We start from the raw sequence: 14,593 nt of genomic DNA, 5'->3' as shown, positions 1-14,593 counted from the left end.
GAGATCCAGGGAGGAGAGATGTCTCCTCAGTCTAAACACAGCATAAAACAAATGTTATGTTTCCATCATCTGTCAGTAAAACTAAAAGACTAGAAAAAAACTAAAACTAAGCAGCACCTGAATTTCTGGTCAAGCTTTTTGTCTGTTTAAATATCTCCCCACTGTCACTTCGTCCATCTCATCCTCTCTGTTTCTCTGTCCACCTCTGCCTCTCCCTTATCACATGACATTGTTTATTAAAGGGCAGATATTGTTCTACCCATCCCAGTGGAGCCTTATTTGCTGTAATATGTGTAACAATATTACAGCAGTAGAAATGTACACGACAAGCAGAAGACAAACGCTTTAAAGAACCAAAAGAGAGTTAAAGTGTGAGAGGTGAATTTGTAGCTAGAGAGGAATAAAATAGTGAGATATGGCTGTAGAGGTGAAGAGGAAATACAGGAAAAATGTTTAGATTGACATTTGGTGGAATCAAATTCTCTTTCCCACATCATATCTGCCCCTTGGAAGTGACAAAGCTTGCCTCATGACTTGATCCTGATGTTTATTAAAGATGACATAAATGTCAGAGGGGTGGATCGTTGTATAAGTCTGCAGCCACATGGGCAAAGTCTGCAGATAGGTCACTCAGGTTTGACTTAACTTACTTTTCTCAGATAGATGATACAATAATTCTGATTAAATAAGTAGACAATGGTGTGTGTTTTTTTTTGTTTTTTTTGCTGATTGTGAATTTGATGCTAACAACATGTTTCAAGCAAGTTAGTCACATGGGCAACAGAAGACTGCCCAGAAAAATCCCTGTTTGGAACATTCCACAGGTGAACAGATCCATTGGTAACATGTGGCAGTATCATGATTGGGTTTGAGAGGGGCATCCTCCCAAGGCTCAGTCATCCACAAGCACGGATGGGGCGAGGTTCAACACTTTGTTGATTGTATAGAGGACTTCACCACATAAGCTCAGGAAGTTGGAACACTTTGTAAAACTGTTGTCTATAAACTCATAATAATGTGCGCAAATTACTGACTTCAGTTGCTCTTTATATTTTACACAGAGTCCCAATGTTTTTTTGTTTTTTTTACAGAGGTTAAACCAGCTACAAGACCTTTCCCTGTCCATCACCACCAATGCTCTGGGTTGTCTGAAATGTACATTTTAAAAGTTGACTCTACTTATATTAGCAAGTAAAGTAGATGATTAGATTTGTGATTATATGAGCTTTTACAGTGTGGTTAAGAAACATTGCTCCAAATGGATACTGTGTTTGAAAACTGGATTCTGTGCATTTGATAAATACTTACAGTGTGGGTTTAGGAATTAAAACAACTTAAGAGGTGAAAATTTAAAAAACACATAACATCATGTATATGGCCTCATGGCTGCCTCTTAAGATACTCTCTGGTGTTATTATTTTAAGTAACCTTAAAATTAAAATATTTGATTGACCCCACCCCATACAGAATGTGCAAATGTACTGATTGGCTGCCTACACTTTGAGTGTGGATGCCTGTTTTTGTGCGTGGCTGGCTGTTTCTTGTGCACCTTTATGTGAAGCCCTTTTAATTTTGTTGTACATTGTATGACAATAAACTCTGTAATTTCTAATCTAATCACTTTGTGACAAAATGTCACAAACTAAACATAAAAAAGATGAATTGAGAATTGATTGTAATGAAAAGGAATAATTTAGTCTGCAGAGTTTGATCAATTTAATTTGTGAACTAATGTCTACAAATATGTAGCACAACAAATAATAACAGAGTTGCCCACATTTTTTCCCTAAATAATGTATGGACGCTTTCCTGTTCCTCCCATTCTGCTGTGAATGCAGCCCTATTCTGCAGCAGAATCACAATATGTACCTTTAAATGCATAAATGATGACATAAGATCAGCCGAGTAACCCAAAAGAAATTTATTTCTTTATTTTGTTGCAATGTTTCCTTTGCCCCTTCACATGACTCTGAGTCAGTTCTGTTGTAAAGTGCAGAGATGTGCGTCAATGAGATGTTCATGCTTGTGTGAGCCTCATGATGCTGTTGAGGAACATTACACAACAGCCTGTCACACAGATCACCGATCCGAACAGGATAAGTAAGACCCATGAGAGGCGACTTATTGAAAGCATGAAGAGGAAAACAAACAAGTATTTGTGCTCAGGATGCTCACTGTTATCAGGACAAAAAGATCCAACGATTAATGAAAAGCACCAGCCTATTTGTCCACTGTATCATTATGTCAGGGTTTCACCAGCTATCCTTTAATTAGCACCTAATGAAGGACCTTACTGTTGACACCTCTCAAAGAAAAGCACGGTGTACTTTAATGTTGCTAGAGACTGGCTTCTCATTACCTGGAGATCCATTAGGAGGTTTACAAATGGCCTCATAATGTGTCCTTTTTGATCAATGCAGCAGATGAAAATGTCACCAGCAGCTCAGAATTGGTGTATAAACAATAATGGAGACGTGAGGCAAAAATGTTCTAAAACAGACAGTTCAAAGTGGCACTTATCCAGAGAGATGTTGGCCTGCTATGGCAGGAGAAGCTTCAGCAGTAGCCAAAAGCTGTGTTTTATTATGAATGAGTGTCTCCACGCACTGCTGTTTTAATTGAGACAGGGCCGAGCGGCTTTGATGTACGAGGTGTTGTGGTGATGGAGAGAGAAGGGCTCCTCATTACTGCTTTCTGTCCTCCCTTGTTGGGAGCGATGGAGGCTGCGGGGGGAGCTTGTCAGCCATGTGAGGGGAGCAGCAGAGACACAGCGTGGGCTCAGAGGACATCACCAGATCAAACGCCCCCTGATATTCCCAGACTGAGGGAAACCCCCTCGAAAAATTACCCTAGATGACTGTGCTTCTATACAGATTAAATGATTCTAGGTTAGATTTGTGAATAGACGGAAGCAAGAGTTGTAGCATTCAAATGTGTACAAGGTCGAACAAGTCACTCGTTGACAGAATACTAAGTGTGTTCAATAAAGAGAGGAAAAGAAAGGTCGACCTTTCTGGCAGGATCTGAGTCTTAATTGTTTGGCTGGCATCCAACGACCCAGTTGTCAGATGTTTGCAGGTTGGCAATGTCTCTCCAATCCACGGATATTCTGAAACATAACAATTCTTTAGGTTTTATTTTAAGTTTAATGTTATGGAAAATCTGTGATTGTAGTCTAGTTAGGTTTATGCACAACAAACACTTGGAAAGGGTTAGAAAAACAAACAATGTTTTGTTTTAAAATTACTGATTTGGTTGCCACAAATAGGGTGAAGATGTCCTGAGATCTTTTTAAAAACACCCAGATTATCCACAAAAAACATCGTTCAAGATTTCTTTTTAGTCTTTGAATTATATTAACATCACACGAGCTTGAATTAGCTTTGACCTGAAATGGCTGGAGTCTTTTTTCACACAAGTAGCTAAACTTCCAGGGTACTAAAAAATGCAGACATGGAGAGGGTCAGTAGTTTCTTCCTGAGACCAATACTCCCTGTCCACAAGCCTCAGCAGTGATGGTTCTGTGCTGTTTATCGAGCACAGTGTTCTCTATGGCAAGCCTCTAGGGCTAAAACACAACATGGTAAAGGGCGAGGCACACCTGGAGTGCTTTGTGTTCATGATGCACAGGTTAAGCGAACTGCAATATGGACTTGAAGTGAACCGTACCCAGACAGCCTTGCAAAGAAGTCTGAGTACCAAGGTCTTCTTTTGTTCTTCTTGAGTGTTTCAATAGGTACAGAAAATGCAGACGTATCTCTCTGAGTTCATATTGAGGGCTAAAAGGGACCAAGTGTGAAAACACCCTAAATGTCTGAGTCACCAGGGTGTCAATGCAAGAGAGAGCTGCTCTCACTGACCTTCCCTGTTTGAAATGAAAATGTAGGTTTAAAATATACACTTGACTGCATTAAATAATAACATTACCTCGCCTTATCTTGGATCAAATGTAGACACAGATGGTAAATTGATATATCTTGCAGTGAGTTATTTGCTCATACATTCTCAAAATTGTGTCTGACCATACAGACTGTACTACTGTTTATTCTCAGGTTTGTTCCTTCACTGTCAGCTCCTCAGTCAAACTAATCACTAAACTGTGAGGTGATAAACATAATGATGAATGTCCATTTATTGTCTCAGGTTGTCCAACAGCGTGGGACGAGATCCATTGCTGGTACCGTGCTGAGGTGGGACAGGTGGTCAGCGTGTCGTGCACTAATGTCTCCCTGCCGTTTGCTAATGACCAAGGTAAATCACTTCAACTCACATTTGATGGCTGCTCCAGCTCCATATATACATATATATATATAGATAGATAGATATATAGATATATATATATAGAGAGAGATATCTATCTATCTATCTATATACATATATATATATATATATATATATATATATATATATATATATATATATATATATATATATATATATATATTAGGGGTGGGACGATACGGGTAACTCACGATTCGATACTGTGACGATATCTGGCCCACGATAATGATAATATCATGATACATGATATCTGCAATATTCAATATATTGCAAGAAATTTCATCAACGATATATCACAATATGTGACTGAAAAAGAAAAACGTCTTATGCATCTATTGCATTTATTTTATTTTATTTTCTATAAATTTAATATGCCTTGATGTGTCCAGGTTGACCCAAAGCACTTTTATGTTCCCACTTCCCAGGTACTGGATGGGTGAACATAACTCTGCACATAATTGGTTGCATACTGAAATGTGCCCAATATTTCATTTAATTTGTATGTTATTCTTATCTTGTTTAGCTATTGTTAAACTAAAATGGGCCCAAGTTATACTCATTTTCAATGTTAGCTGCTTTATAGCGGGTGTTAGTCTTCCCGTTAAAAAAAGCGCCCACCGGCTGACGGTGACAAGCCCCCCCCCGGCTGACGCCGATAACGACCGCACCAGTGTTCTCCCGTCATCTGTCTCGTACACTTTAGAGTGGAAACTTGAAGGTGGGTCTTTGATTTGTTTTTCGTTGTTCGTATTTTCTGCCATTCTTGCATCTGTTCTTCTTCTGTTGTTAACTCGTCTTCTTCACCAGCCGCTGGTTACGCCTACTTTACCCTCATTTACGGGATTAGCGCCCCCACAAACAGGACAGGAGAGATTAAGTACTGACGGTGACAACGCGGTAAATCCATGATGTGTGTTGTGATAAAATATCGATATTTGCCGTCAGTATATCGATTTTTATTGCGACAGAGAGCACAACAATATATTGCAATATCGATTTTTTTCCCACCAAAAAAATCAAGATATATATATATATATATATATATATATTGTTATTATCATATACTTTTCTATGTTGTGCTTTTTTGTTTGACACATTTGCCCCCGGATAAGCGGATGAAAATGGATGGATGGATGGATGGACATTTGCACTTCCTGATTTTATTTCTCAGATGAAATTATTGTATCAGCGCAGTTTGAAGCAGTGTGGAGAAATGATAAATAACCCTGCCAACAATCATACTGACCATCTTTAGTTTCTCCATTGATGTCGTCAGTCAATACTCTATCTTAAGGCCATGTTGGCTTTGGCTTATAGAACAGGTTTTGTGGAGAGAAGACTGACTTTTCAGAAGCCGAAATACTGGCAGATGGAACTTTTACAAATGTAATTAACCTGAACTCCAACATCCATATCAGTTTATAGTGGGTATAGTTACCAGGTTATATCGCTGTATCGCTCAGGAATGGTGTTATTCTTTTGCCGAATGGTTTACAGAGACTGGGTGTTTTTCGTCCCCTCCGTCTGAACATGGCTGCAATGAGCGCTGCTCTCCTGACTGTTTACATGTCCCCCACCTTCCCCAGAGCCTTGTCTCATCCAGCTGGCTGGTCTAGAGAAAACTAAATATGCACAAAATCTCTCATCAGATGGCTGACAGACAGATACAGATGCAACTGAGATGTTACAAAAATTTGTTTACGACGTTTGGGAGAATAATGATGGTAGAAAAATTTGCTTTTTGTCGTAACAGACCAAACAGAAGAAATATAGAGTGGAAGGCAGTAAAACCTTTATTAGGGCAAAAGGGGAGATCTAAAATATTTATTAAAAGACTAAAACACACTTTTTTAATGAGGTCAGTCTGAGATTAATGAGCGTTGTAAACAATTTAGGAGTGAGGCGACCATAATTGAAAAGCTTTTATCTCAAAAGGAATCAATGATTCTATTCTATCAAACAGTTTTGTCTTGTCTCAGTTATATATCGTGTTTAAAATCAGTCAGTCAGTTCGTCCACTGCTTTGATCTAGACTGAAATATCTCAACATCTACTCGTTGGATAGAGACATTTGTTGGGAATCGATAGTAGGGTGGTTATTAGAAATTGATAATTAATGATAATAATTATTCAAATTAAATCAATAAAAATACAAATTATGTTTAAATCATTCAAACGGGGCACCACCATGGAAACAGGGACCAATAACAAGATCAAAATAGTCTCAAAAGAAGGGTTCACTTTGAATGTAAATATTTGTAAAAAAAAAAAAAAAAAAAAAAAACACTTTAAAGAAGAGTGAAGGAAATAATCCAAGCACTGACCATCACAACCAGAAAATATCACAAACATATAACAAAATTATCGCAGAAAACTGCTACACACAATATAATAGAATTAATTAATATTAGCACATTGATCAAGTCAGTAATACTTTCAATGAACAAAATCCATCAGTCGACTAAAGCAGCTAAACAACAAACAAATTCAAGCATAAATAACGAAGAAGCATGTAGTGTGTGTGTGTGTGTGTGTGTGTGTGTGTGTGTGTGTGTGTGTATCTCAGAGGAACAAAGAAAGAGAGCCAAATGGCGGACGTAGTCAAAGACACAAGATGGCGGAGAGCCAAAATGGCAAGCAAGATCTCTTGGAAGGTGACATCATGAAGTGTTCTGTGGAAGGAATACAAAAATGGCAGAATATGACTTTGGGAAGTCACATTCTAAAGACTACAATACTGTCCGAACGTGACTTGGAGAAGTCATACTCGATTACAAATTCTGAAATTATGATTCTGATTTTGCTAAATCATGCATCTTCAATTAAAAAATGGTGGATGTGAATACGTCACCCAAAGGTAGTCAATGGAACATGTGTTTGACACATGTTCAACCTCCATGAGACACCGGGTGAGATGGACTGGTTATGGGGAAAGTGACCCACAGCCCCACAGCGACCACGGCTTGGAACCAGAAGGCAGCCCGGACAGCTCCTGTAAGGCTGTTAGAGATTGGGGAAATAGGCAACATTGCACGCCACTGCCCGCTCCCTATTCCATGGGGCAAAACATCTAGAGCAGCGTGGCACAACAGGAGAACTGCCATCCACAACAAACTTATCCCCCTCGAACACACCACAAATGCAACTTGGTAGACTAGCCTGAACACATGGACTCTATATGGCCTTTGTCACACACTGCGGACTTCGAAGGTGCCCTGGCAAACCTGAGGGACATCTTCTGCGCCACTGACAAGCTGAACTTTGCCTTCATCCCAAGAAGTGTCCACACACTTCCACACCAACGCTGATGCACTTTCCCGGCGGCACTGCTTGGACATAGGCTGTTGGCAATGCCAGCGCGCGGAGGACAGGGAGGCAACAGCAGTAGTGGCCCTGCACACTGCGATAGGTCACAATAGATAGATAGATAGATAGAATTACTTTAATGATCCCAGAATGGGAAATTATTTTGTTACAGCAGTAGTGGGTCCGCAAATAAAACATTTCATACATAACATAAATAGAATCCAATATATACATAGTGTATATATACAGTGCACAGTGTGCTATAAACAGTAAACAATAATAATATATACAACAAAACAAAATATGCTATAACAATAATAATATATACAACAAAACAGTAGAGAGACCAGAGTTCTCAGTCAGGCAGAGGTAAGAGAGTTGTTGTATAAAGTGATGGATTGTGGCAGGAAAGTTTTCCTGTATCTGTTGCTACAACAGCGAAGCTGAAGCAGCCTTCCGGAGAAGGTGCTCCGCTGTCTGACCAGTGTGAGTTGGAGAGGGTGGAGAGGATTATCCATGATGGATAACAGTTTTTTCAGTGTCCTCCTCTCCACCACAGCCTCCAGAGTGTCCTGTTTGCAGCCAATCACAGAGCCAGCCTTCCTGATCAGTTTGTTGAGTCTGTTGGTGTCGCTGGCTCCAATGCTGCTTCCCCAAAAAACCACAGCAAAGAAAAGTACACTGGCCACCACAGACTGATAAAAGATCTCCAACATCTTGCTGCACACGTTGAAGGATCTCAGCTTCCTCAGGAAGTAAAGTCTGCTCATCCCCTTCTTGTAAACAGCTTCAGTGTTAGATCTCCAGTCCAGTCTGTGGTTGATGGTAACACCCAGGTACTTGTAATCCTCGACCACCTCCACATCCTTTCCCAGAATGCACAGAGGTTGGAAAGCCGTCTTCCTCTTCCTCCTGAAATCTATTACCATTTCTCTGGTCTTGCTGATGTTCAGCCGCAGGTGATTCCGTCCAGTCCACTCCACAAAGTTGTCTACCAGTGCCCTGTACTCCTCCTCCTGTCCCTCACTTATACACCCAACAACAGCCGAGTCGTCAGAAAACTTTTGCAGGTGACACGACCCGGTGTTGTACTGAAAGTCAGTGGTGTATAAGGTGAACAGCAAAGGAGACAGTACAGTCCCCTGTGGAGCTCCTGTATCACTAACCACCGCATCAGACAGAACACTGCCCATATGGACAAACTGTGGCCTGCCTGTCAGGTAGTCAGTAATCCAGGAGATCATTGTGTCGTCTACACCCATCACCCGCAGCTTCTCCCCCAGTAGCAGTGGCTGAATGGTGTTAAAAGCACTAGAAAAATCAAAGAATGTGATTCTCACAGTGCTTCCTCCACCATCCAGGTGCGAATGGGCTCGCTGCAGCAGGTAGATGACAGCGTCATCAACTCCCAAGTGGGGCTGGTAAGCAAATTGCAGAGGGTCTAGCAGGGCTCTCACCTGCGGCCTCAGGTTGGCCAAAACCAGTCTCTCCAGCACCTTCATGACGTAAGATGTGAGGGCCACTGGTCGATAGTCATTGAGGTCTGATGGTGTCGACTTCTTTGGAACAGGAACCAGGCAGGAAGTCTTCCAAAGCACCGGTATTCTCTCCTGACTCAGGCTCAGGTTGTAGAGGTGTTGTAGGACGGGAGACAGCTGGCTGGCACATGTCTTCAGGATCCTGGGGCTGATACCGTCAGGGCCTGCAGCCTTCTGCTGGTGGAGTCTCTCCAGCTGTCTCCTAACCTGGCCTGCAGTCACAGTCATGTGGGAGAGGCTGCTGGTGTCTTCAGTGGAGGACGAGGAGGTGGAGGAGGAGGTGAAGGTGGAGGAGGAGGAGGTGGAGGAGGAGGAGAAGAAGGAGAGGTGCTGCACAGGAGAGCTCACATCAGAGGAGTGAGGGAGGAGGGGAGGAAGCATTTGGGGCAGTGAGGGTGTGTGGGGGTCTGGAGGTGTCAGGGAGACGACAGAAGGCTGTGAGCTGAACCTATTGAAGAATCTGTTCAGCTCGTTTGACCTCTCCAGGCTGCCCGATGACTGTCTGCAGCTCACCTTACACCCAGTGATCTGCTTCATACCAGTCCACACATCCCTCACATTGTTCTGCTGGAGTTTGGCCTCCAGCTTCCTCCTGTAGGCGTCTTTACAGGCCCTCAGCATATCCCTGAGTTCATGCTGCACTCTCCTCAGTTCTTCCCTGTCTCCAGACCTGAACGCCCTCTTCTTCTTGTTAAGAAGGGCTTTCAGGTCATTGGTGATCCACGGCTTATTATTAGGGAAGCAGCGTACAGTCCGGGTTGGCATGGTGGTGTGTTCACAGAACCTGATGTATTCTGTGATGCAGTCGGTCATGCTGTCCAGATCCTCTCCATGTGGCTCAACAAGTGCATCCCAGTCTGTCGACTCAAAGCAGTCCTGTAGTGCGTCAGCAGCCTCCTGAGTCCACCTCCTCACGCTCCTGGTGTGGACAGGCTGCCGCTGAACAAGGGGGATATACTTAGGGGTCAGCAGGACCAGGTTGTGGTCAGATCTTCCAAGAGGGGGGAGGGCTGTGGGACTGTATGCATCCTTAGCATTTGCATACAACAGATCTAGTGTGTTACAGTCTCTGGTGGGGCGGTCAACATACTGGTGAAATGTTGGAAGGGTTTTGTCCAGTGAGACGTGATTAAAATCCCCAGTGATGACAATAAATGCGTTAGGATGCTGCGTCTGTATCTGGGCAACAGCGGAGTGGATGAAGTCACAGGCCAGCGCTGCATCAGCTGAAGGAGGAACGTACACACCGATACTGACGGCTGACGTGAATTCCCGGGGCAAATAATAAGGCCTCATCCCCACAGTCAGCAGTTCAATGTCCGGGGTACAGAGACGTTACTTCACGTGAACATGTCCGGGATTACACCACCTCTCACTCACATACAGTGCAATCCCTCCTCCTTTCTTCTTTCCGCTGCTTGTCACGTCCCTGTCCGCCCGAACAGTGCTGAAGCCGGGAATCGCCACGCTGTGGTCCGGGATGTTTGAGTGAAGCCATGTCTCCGTGAAACACAACACACTGCACTCATGATTAGGGCTGCAGCTATCGATTCTTTTTGTAATCGATTAATCTAGCACTTTATTGATCGATTAATCGAGTAATCGGATATTTTTTTTTTGGGCGTTTTTAAACAACCAAAACAAATAATGCATAACAAAAATGATGTGGCTGTAAAATGATCAAGCATTTCTCAAAAAAACAGAGGTATTCATTCCAACTCCAACATTTGGCTCCAAAACTAAGCCCATTTATTAAGTGCCAGTGCCAATAATTAAACAACAGTACAGTTAAATCAACTTACTGTAAAACATGTATAACATGTAAAACTGTGAATACAAACTTAAATAGTAAAGGCCATTTGGCCTTGGTTTTGTTTTCTTCATACAACATTACAAAAAAAGGAATGCACCTTCTGCAAATTACCCAACTGAGAACAAAGAATGAATATAAAATATCTAGCAAAACAGGTACACAATGTGTACAATTTATAAAAAAATACATGTAAATAAAACAATTATATATAAATAAAATAAATAAATTATAAATAAGACTTTTTCAGTCTTCAGTCCCCAAATCCATGATAATCACACTAATCCGCCAATCACAAAGAGGCAAATACACTGTGTGGGAAGACTAGGGTCCTACCTACTCCACATTATACGTGTCCTCCTGGAACCGAAACTTATCCTGAACTGTCAGGAATCATTTCAAAGTGACATAGACACATTGGATTAGCCGGTGGAGGCGGTGTAATGCACTCAAACAGAGCTTATAATCACAAAACAGCCAATGTAGCACGTAATTCATGATCATGTCTGTATAAAGTGATGTTTATTTTTACTCTTCTTCGGTGGCTGTTTCAGTGAGTTTTGGGCGCAGAGTGATGAGACATATACCGTTGAAATTTGTAGAGTCCCAGCTTTCATATGACACGCTGTATGTAGCATTAGCATGAAGTAGCGTAATCGTTAACGCCGATTTTTCGGACATGCGCCATTAGCGTGTTTTTTCTACGTGCTCCTTTAGTTGCTTGGTGTCGGAATTGAGTTTCGATTAGGTGAAAATGATTATCATGAACGTTTAGCCGAGCTTCTTTCCGTTAAGTTGGTGTGCTGCATTAATATGTTGCTACATGGTTAGCATGCTCGCATGTATAATGCAACATGCGCAGCTCGGGTTGAAGAGGTTAAAAACATCAAAGCTTAACATCATATCTTGTCAAACTGCATCATGACATCACCACAAATACAGGGCTAAATTGTGCCAGCCAGCTAAATTGAAAATGTATGACGCGCTGGTGTGCTTCCTGAACAACGGTCCGTGTGGAACAATCAGAATCCTGCGCGTATAGTGCGCGTCATAGGAATTTAACGTGGCTTCGAGGCAGAGTTTTTGCCTCGAGGAATTTCTATAATCGAGTTAATCGAGTAACTCGATGAATTGTTTCAGCCCTACTCACGATATTCCCTCTGAGCCTTTATCAGCGCGGCAAGCTCGTCCGTCTTGTTCCCCAGAGACCTCACGTTCCCCATGACGATCGCCGGTACAGCCGGTCTGTGTCTCCTCCTCTTCACCCTCCGTTTAACTCCAGCTCTGCAGCCACGGCGTCTCCTCCGCAGCTCCTTCAGGACCTCAGGCCTGGTTCCGGGTAGCAGTGCAGGTTCACACAGCGCAATCAGCTGGTCGCGTGTGTAAACAATGCGCTCACTGATGCGCTCCTGACCCTCCGTTGCTAGGGCTAGCAAAACCATCACAAAAAAAGTTCTGTAAAAGTTTAAAAAAGAAAAAAAGAAAGGTGTTCGTCTTCTCTCAGTCTCTGGAGAAGAGTTGCCAAAAAGTTCAGCGAAAATCAGTACAGAAATACAACAAAAACTACGAAAAAACTTAAAAACCCACGGGAGCTGCTGTTACAGGCTGCCACCTAGTACGGCGCCATAGCAACCGTATGATTGTTGATGATACCGCTTTGGTTCTGAGAACCAGTGGCTACATGTCGTCCTCTCACGGATATGGGATTGGGTGGGAGCAAGCCAACGACAAGCATGGAGGACAGTTTCAGCACTGGATCCTGAAAAAAAAGTTCTCTATGCACAGTGGTCATGCATTAACAACCATAATGGCCTGCTCCATTACCACTGGCAGTCCCCGAGGGTCTACCGAATCACCTTGTAGCTCCTAGTGCCATGCCATCTATACCCCAAGGTCCTCCAGCTGGTCCATAGTTTGGTGGGGGCAGGCCACATTGGGGTTACAAAGACATTATGCCGGTTGCAAGCTCAGCTCTATTGGCCGGGGTGTCGCTAAGACATGGAACTGTATGTCCACCGGTGTGATGCCATCACGGCTCGGAAGGGGCCAACCCAGCGCTTGCATGCTCCCCTGCAACAGCACCAGTTGGGGGTGCCAATGAAGCGTGTGGGTGTGGACATCCTAGGCCCCTTTCTCACCACTGACCAAGGGGACTGCTATGTACTGGTGGCCATGGACTATTTCATGAAATGGCCGAGGGCGTATGCTGTACCTGACAAGAGCGCGTGTCAGGATCTGGTTATTATAGACAAATTCAATATTTAACTGTCATGTATCATCACAGTAACAGTGTTACATACATTGGCAGCTGTAAACACTTAAAATACATCCTGTGGTTTGGCGCCAACCTGTATACTGAACATATAGGGAGTAGTTAACGTTTATAATCATCAGAGAACGTTACAGACTTTGTTTTTGTTTCCTGTCCGTTTCCTGAATATATCTGTACGTGTGTAAATGTGTAAATGAGTAAATGAGAGGCAATAACTAAAAGCACTTTGTAGAAGGAGCTTTATAAAGTTCACTCCACTGATGTCTATTAGTTCACAGGGCGGAGCTGCCTTCTCCAATATGATGGCAACGTCGACATACGGTCCAGCGCTTAATGAGGTATCTATATTTATTAGGGCTGTCAAAGTTAACGCGTTAATAACGCGTTAACGCAACATCCTCTTAACGCCGTTAATTTTTTTAACGCGCGATTAACGCTCGGTATAAAAAAACAAAAAACAAAACGCGCATTGAAAGATTTACGGCCGTCAGTGGCACCTGTAGTCTTGATCCAGAGGGTGGCAGAAAGGGAAATCAGAAGAAGAAGAAGCAGCAGGGTTGGAGGTTCGGGAAAGACACGGTGGACTGAAAAGTGAGGAAATTGTAGAAAGGACTTACCGTAAAAGACCAAATAATAGCCGGGGGGTTTAGTTGTTTCAATCACTTAACAGACCAAAAGGCAATTTGGAACAGGCGTTTAATTCCGTCCTCACAATAATCCTGGATGAAAACATTACAAACTTATCCAGCTTCTCTGTGAATTCTCTGGCATCCTTCTGTAAGTGAAGTTGTTGCGGCGGAGGAAACGATTCATCCAACCAGCACTCGCTGCAAACTCCTCATCTATGCTGTCACTCACGGTGGCGGACATTTGTTTCTCCATCGTCCTGATCATTCTGCGGGACACTCTCTCGTGGCGTGCCCGTTTGCTGATAACTCATCCCCGCATGTTTATCTCAGGCTCCTCGCTAGCCTTCTTCCTCCCTCCAGCAGGCAGCCTGGCCCTGTTGCTGTCCTCCTCGGACAGACGCTCAAGCTCCGTTTCTCTCACTCTCTTCTGGTCGACAGAGAAATATCTAGCGGCTGCTTCTCCCGAGTTTTCCTCTGCATATTTTAACAGAAAGTTTGAATTTCAAGTGGCACTTTTTATTGTTTTGCTGCACCGGAGCCATGGCGATCATCAGTGTGATACTGACTGACAGAAAGCAGCACACTGCGTGAAAAAGGCGAAGAAGAAAAACGTGCAGTGTCAGTGGACACCTCTTCTTCCTTAATTAAAAAAAAAAATTAAAAATTAGACCCGACATTTAGTTGGAACCGGCGGTTATTACCAAAATATACATCTGCACCGGCGTTTAAAGGGACCCTGTGGATAATTGTAACCCGT

The 14,593-nt window shown here is 42.8% G+C and overlaps 1 protein-coding gene across 1 annotated transcript in view; it reads left to right on the top strand.

Moving 5' to 3' along the window:
• ghrhrb (growth hormone releasing hormone receptor b) overlaps positions 1-14,593 on the top strand; it is a 57,230-nt gene that overhangs the window by 17,443 nt on the left and 25,194 nt on the right. The window contains exon 3 of the mRNA XM_030433140.1: positions 4,144-4,251. Coding sequence (XP_030289000.1) covers positions 4,144-4,251 — 108 coding nt within the window. The remainder of the gene's footprint in view (positions 1-4,143; positions 4,252-14,593) is intronic.

The sequence above is a fragment of the Sparus aurata genome, chromosome 11 (genome assembly GCF_900880675.1).
Source record: "Sparus aurata chromosome 11, fSpaAur1.1, whole genome shotgun sequence".
Lineage (NCBI taxonomy): Eukaryota > Metazoa > Chordata > Actinopteri > Spariformes > Sparidae > Sparus > Sparus aurata.
The sequence above is the reverse complement of the archived record's forward strand: the minus strand, read 5'-3'. Positions and strand labels throughout refer to the sequence as shown.